The 6,000-nt window shown below is 36.5% G+C and overlaps 1 protein-coding gene across 1 annotated transcript; it reads left to right on the top strand.

The window, feature by feature from the left end:
* The first annotated feature begins 433 nt into the window (after positions 1 to 433).
* dmrt2b (doublesex and mab-3 related transcription factor 2b) lies at positions 434 to 4,512 on the top strand. The gene is made up of 3 exons (XM_043241234.1): positions 434 to 1,008; positions 1,655 to 1,751; positions 2,833 to 4,512. Exons 1-3 carry the CDS (start codon positions 721 to 723, stop codon positions 3,519 to 3,521), a joined length of 1,074 nt encoding a protein of 357 aa, XP_043097169.1. The 5' UTR covers positions 434 to 720; the 3' UTR covers positions 3,522 to 4,512.
* The last annotated feature ends 1,488 nt before the right edge of the window (positions 4,513 to 6,000 follow it).

Below are 6,000 nucleotides of genomic sequence, written 5' to 3'. Positions count from 1 at the left end.
AAAACAGTATTTGTACAGCGATTCATATTCGAGGTGATTAAATAATTATGTTAAATTAATAATTGCACAGTGGAATTATCATGATTTTAGCCCTTGTCATGTATCTAGGCTACTACAAAGGGGATCAAATGTCTCGCTAGGGAACAATCTCAAAATAATTAAACATTTTGAGACTTTACAAATGAGGCACAATAGCACAGTGTAGGCTAACTAATTCCTTTAAACCACAACGAATGAAAAGGTTTTTTTATTTCAAAGGAAACCCTGTTGTAGCTCACTAACAGAGGGGAAGATTGAGAATAAAACATGATTCGTGCAAGTAGGTTGCAATCTTTTGTCTCGAGTGTTAATAAAGGTAACGGCCCGGAGTAACAGGAGCAGATAGGAGGAGTTTGCGTCGCATCATTATTAACCGCGTGACGTTGTCAATAACTCTCAACGAGGAAACTTAAATATTGAGAAGCGGGTAAGGTGAGCTGAAACTTAGTAACTATGAGGTCAATCACAGCTTCATTCCGACGGTAGCTACATATCCACTGGCAAGCCAGGTGAGAGGCGCCTTCCAGGAAACGGCCAGATTCACTAGCACAGCTGAATGGCTTATCATTTCAAAACTCTTGCCTGTAGTTTCCACTAAGGCGATTCTTCGCTCGCGCGCTTGGAAACATAGCGGGTCTGCGCGTACGATGAGCAGCGTCGGTTCGTGAGAGCCGCTTATAAATGTCCACTAAACCGGATAGGGACCCACAGGTAGATGCGACCCACCTGGATTCCCGCAAAGCAGAATGGGCTGAAGACGCTGACGGACGGGAGGCTCCAGCGCCTCGCAGGCTCGGCCGCAGCCCGAAGTGCGCTCGCTGCAGGAACCACGGCGTCGTGTCGCGCCTCAAGGGCCACAAGCGCCTGTGTCGCTGGCGTGACTGTCAGTGCGCGAACTGTCTGCTGGTCGTGGAGAGGCAGAGAGTGATGGCAGCGCAGGTCGCCCTCCGGAGACAGCAGGCCACAGAGGTTGGTTGACCGAGCAGGGTGCTTTAAAGCTTTCTGCGCGCTCCGGTGGAACTGAACAGGGTGTTGTTTGCAAACGAAGTGACACTGTTTTGTCGGAGGTTTTGAGCTCTTGTGTAGTTTCAGACTTGCACTTCAAACTATAGCCTATGTTCTCCAAATGATAGGCTGTGCTTTAAATATATTTGTTATTATTACATATGAATATGAAAAAATATGAATGTTACATAAACAAAGTAGTATACTGTGACAGCATCAGATGGTTAGCATGTATTGTACTTTTATATAAACAAAACTGACAGCTACAATATTCATGTATTTTGCTATTTAAAAATACAATACGCTACATTACTTGATTCCCTTTGGAATTTCTATTTTTCTCTAAAAATGCTTTACTGTCATTTTCAAAATTCTCACAGTTAATGTGTTGCTATTATTTCTGACAATGAGAAACATGTATATCGCTAAATTCCTGAGAGAAAACAACAAAAATGAATTGCATTTTAAGAAGCCTAGCTAGGCATTCACTAGATATTGCGGAAAAGGACAGCCTTTATGACAAACAAGACATCCAGCGGTGTCTTTTGTAGTGTAAGTGTCTTTTATCTATCTCATAAATTTATGCCGAGCTGTTCGTTCTCTTTGACAGGGTAAAAAAGGTCAAAAAAACACCTCTGTTCTCAGACGTACAGCTTACCAGCGCTACACGAGGGCACCTAGTCTCCTGGCAAAGAGTATTCTAGAGGGTAAGCCTTAATTAACGCACATCTCATTAACACAATTGCACCCTGAAAGGCGACATCGGGAGAAACTGGATTAGTTCACCCGTTATGCTACAGAACCCTCTGTCGGGAATAAATCTGTTTATGTTTATGTAAGGTAATTAAAATTATGCAAATGGTTAGAGGAATTACAAAAAAATTGGCTCATATGACTGCTTTGGAGTTTGATTTTCCCTGATGTGTTTCTCGCTGTGTCAACATTAAGGTCAAACTGATTTAATTGTTATCATAAATTTGAATACGCTTAATTTGTTTTTGTTCCATTAGAATATTTAAAACGGTTCACTTTTACGAGTTCCACATGGAGGCTAAGAAATGTATTTTTGAATTGTTATGAAATTAGGTGAAAATGATTTGTACACCTCATTTTACAAAAATGCATTTTAAAGAGTGGTATTCAAATGCGGGTCATGACCTAAAAATGAGTCATGTCTGTTTTGATACGATCATGTCAGAAAAAAAAATCATTGAAATTGTAGCTAACCATAATAATGCATAGTTAGAAGTGCAAAATGTAAAGACTTTAAAGAAAAAGATAAAAAAAGTGACAACAAAGACATTTATAATGTGAAAAAAGATTTATATTTCAAATAAATTCAGTTTTTCAGAACTTTCTAGTCATTAAGGAATTTTACCATTTCTAGAGAAATATTAAGCAATCTGCTTTCAAAAGTGATGATAATAACAATAAAAATAAATGTATACTGACCAGTCAGAATGATTTCTGAAGGATCGTGTGATACTAAAGATGAAAAAACTTTGATTTTGCCATTATAGTGATACATTACATTTTAAAATATATTAAAGTAGAAAACAATTATCTTTAATTGTAATAATATTTACTTTGAAATTTCTTGTAAAAACATCCTACTGACCCAAAAATTTGAACTATGGTTTACTTTATTTCAGATTAAAATAAAAAATTCATTTATGGTTCCTGAAACTGTTTATTCTAACAGACTCTTTGAATATTTTTACATTTCAATGTGACTTGATTCTAAACAAGAAAAATCCACTATTTTAATACCCCTCTATCACTCTGTAGGCTACAAGCCGCCTGTGTCAGAGGACTGGCCAAAAAGACTCCACCAACCCCCGGTCAGTGTTCGTATGAGGAAGAGGAGAGCGTTTGCAGATAAAGAGCTGGAGACTGTGATGCTGGAAAGAGAGCTGAGGCAAAGAGAGATGGAAGAGTTGCCTGCGCTCCTCCTCCAGGCCGTGGTGCCGTCCGCTCCCTCTCCGTATTTTTTCCCGTTGTCAGACCCGATCATGCCCACATACATATCCAAAAGCGGCCCTCCTTTGACTGACTGTGATCTCCCTCACCATCAACACGCGCTTAAATCCAAGACTCTAGATGCACTGACAGACAGCGTCTCTCTGAGAGTGTGCGAGAACTGGGACGTTTTCAATGCGATTCGGCCTCCGCCGCGCCGTTACAGCGCAAGCCCGGGCGTCAACATGGTTAAAAACATACCGGACAGCGGGTTTTCTGATATGTCTGTCAAACCGAGAAGTGTAGTTGTTGACACTATGTCAAAGCGAGACATTCCTCCCTCGCCGAATATGCAAGACGTGCTGGTACGGTCTAAATCGCCCTACAAACGCTCCAGGTCACTGGGACTCGAGGCATCTGTGCGGATGGACCATACGGAGGGCGCAAACAAAAACCCCGTCAAAAAAGCTGTAACACAGCCATTACCGTTTTCTGTAGAGGCATTGCTCATGAGATAAAAGCTAACAATGTACAATAGCTTTCAGTTTGTTAGCATAATGTATTACATTAATATACTTTACATTAACAGCCAATGTCATTTTTTACACTGTTTATTAATGTTGTTTAATGTTAATATCTACGTACACTAATACACTTTTAACATCATGACCTGCTGTATTACGAATGAACTTTACGAATTAACAGTGAACAGCAGCATTTTTTATAAAGGAACGTGAATATAGATTATGAAATGCTGTTAAAAAGCTAATTGGTAGTTCATTAAATCTGATGTATTAAGTGACGTTAACTAAGCGATGAAACTTTTTTGTAAATTGAAATTTAAACAGCTGAGCTTTTTTAAAAAAATAAATAAATAAATAATTTTCAAGCAAGCAGAGGAAAATGATCAAACGCTTTCTTAAATTTGCACACTCTTCATCAGGGGCTGGGAAATACAGTTTATTTTAGGGAATCTCTTCACTTGAACACATGTGTTTGTGCTTTCAGTTAGTGTCCATTTTTATGCAAAGCTGAGGTTTTAGGTTTGAGGAATCAAATGGTTGGGAAAAACAACCCCTAGCAACTGTGAAATGGACTAGTTTGTAGCTTGGCATGCAAGTTTTTAAAGAAGCTTCCCCAACACTGCACTGAAAAGTTCAATAATCAATAACTTTCTTGTTTAATAAAATACTTTTGATTAGAACACTTTTGATTCATTTCTAACTAAAGTTATTCAAATGTATAATCCTGTTGAAATCAACTATATGAAATTGTTAAATGCCTAGCATAAAATATAAATGCATCTTTTATACTTTATTCCCTTTTCTTCCAGTTTTCTGTTTCACAATATTTGAATTTTATGTTTTCTGCTTTAAAAAAAAGACTGACGTTTCTTTCTAGTATGCGTAAATAGTCATGATTAACCATGTTTCTGGAGTTTTTCATATATTTAAATTCCAAATCTGAAAGTCTGATGTAAACCCATAGGTAGCCGAGGATCAAATGAAAGAGTGGTGGAAAAAATATTCGTTTCTGTGTCTCTTTCTTTAATGTGAATTAATGATGTAGTTCATACGGTGGTCGGATTGAAGTGATGCCTGGTACGTCTGTGTGTTTAAGCTACAGGCTCCCGCAAAGGTGCTTTGAACTGTGTTCATGAAATATTTTTAATTTTAAAGAAAACTAACGATGAAAAGAGCTCTCGGGCAGGAACCAACTCAAAGTGTAAAACTAAACGGGTGAGGAGAAAGACACGTGTGCCTGAGGGTCCAGAGGCAAGAAACCATTCTAATATGAGCTCAGGAGGACAAATTATTCACATTTTCCTGCTTTTTCTTTTTACATCTTAATCAGGAAGTTTATAAAAATCTTATTCCCGACAGTAATGTGTATTCAAGTGAATGTGTTGGCTTAGCAACATTGCGCAATATATTTGGGAGTGTATCGCTATCCTGTAGACTGGTTTAGATAATAGTATATATCCTCTCTTTTCTATCCTTTCTTTATTTTCCATTTCAGTTTTGGAGATATGAAAGCCTGATAGTTTTGACATCTCTGGACCGTGTGGCGTCAACATGTGTGATGGCATCATGCCCTCCTCTGTGTCTGTCTCTATATCTCAGCACATCTGCCAGCGCAGATAGGGGCTTTACATTAGGAGCCGTCCTGAGGGGGGAATCTCAGCCCTCTTGTGGTCTACTTAAAAAAACATGGTAAGAATGGTACAAAAGAACATAAGCGTTTTAAATGATAATCATGGTCATAATCATATTGAATATATATCCTGAGTTGCTTGAGGTCATAACAGTTGTGGAGAGTGCTTTTAAAAAATGGCATGCAGTATTATTCTTTTTGTTTTTTGTAGCAAAATATATTTAAAAATATATTTACTTAAATTTTTTACCATTTAAAGGAGGTTGGCTTTAATTTTTTTGAAGTGTGTTATGCTCAACGAGGCTCCATTTTTAGACAAAAATGCACTAAAATGGTAATGTTGTGATTTTTAAAATGCAATTTCCAAAACATTTTAATATATTTTAAAACTATGTATTATACTGAAAACTTTCTCAACTGACATTATGTCAGCATTTAGTGTCACTCATATATTCCTTTAGAAATTGTTCTAATATGCTGATTTGCTGCTTAAGAAACATTTTTATTATTATAAATATTAATAGTTTTGTAAAAACCCTGATCAGGATTTTTCCAGGATTCTTTGATTACTTTTTAAAAAGAATTCTTTTGTAAAATTATAAATATCTTTACTGTCAATAAAAATAAATGTTACAGTATAGTTTAATTTAATAATATATATATATATATATATATATATATATATATATATATATATATATATATATACTGACTACATTTTTTTTTTACATTTTTGTATATTTTAAATAGGTAGAGGAACAAGGACTTTTTTAAAATATGATTTAAATATTATAAATTATGTAGCACTACATGAAGTATGTATGCATTCCACTCATAGTGAGA

This window comes from Puntigrus tetrazona, chromosome 6 (assembly GCF_018831695.1).
Source record: "Puntigrus tetrazona isolate hp1 chromosome 6, ASM1883169v1, whole genome shotgun sequence".
Lineage (NCBI taxonomy): Eukaryota > Metazoa > Chordata > Actinopteri > Cypriniformes > Cyprinidae > Puntigrus > Puntigrus tetrazona.
This window is presented reverse-complemented; position numbering and strand designations above follow the sequence as displayed.

Bases quoted from the DNA above. Each gene is read 5' to 3' on its own strand.
- dmrt2b (XM_043241234.1), top strand. From the start codon at position 721: ATGTCCACTAAACCGGATAGGGACCCACAGGTAGATGCGACCCACCTG. The intron at 1,009-1,654 runs GTTGGTTGACCG...TCTCTTTGACAG, and splicing joins GGAGACAGCAGGCCACAGAG to GGTAAAAAAGGTCAAAAAAA. The intron at 1,752-2,832 runs GTAAGCCTTAAT...ATCACTCTGTAG, and splicing joins GGCAAAGAGTATTCTAGAGG to GCTACAAGCCGCCTGTGTCA.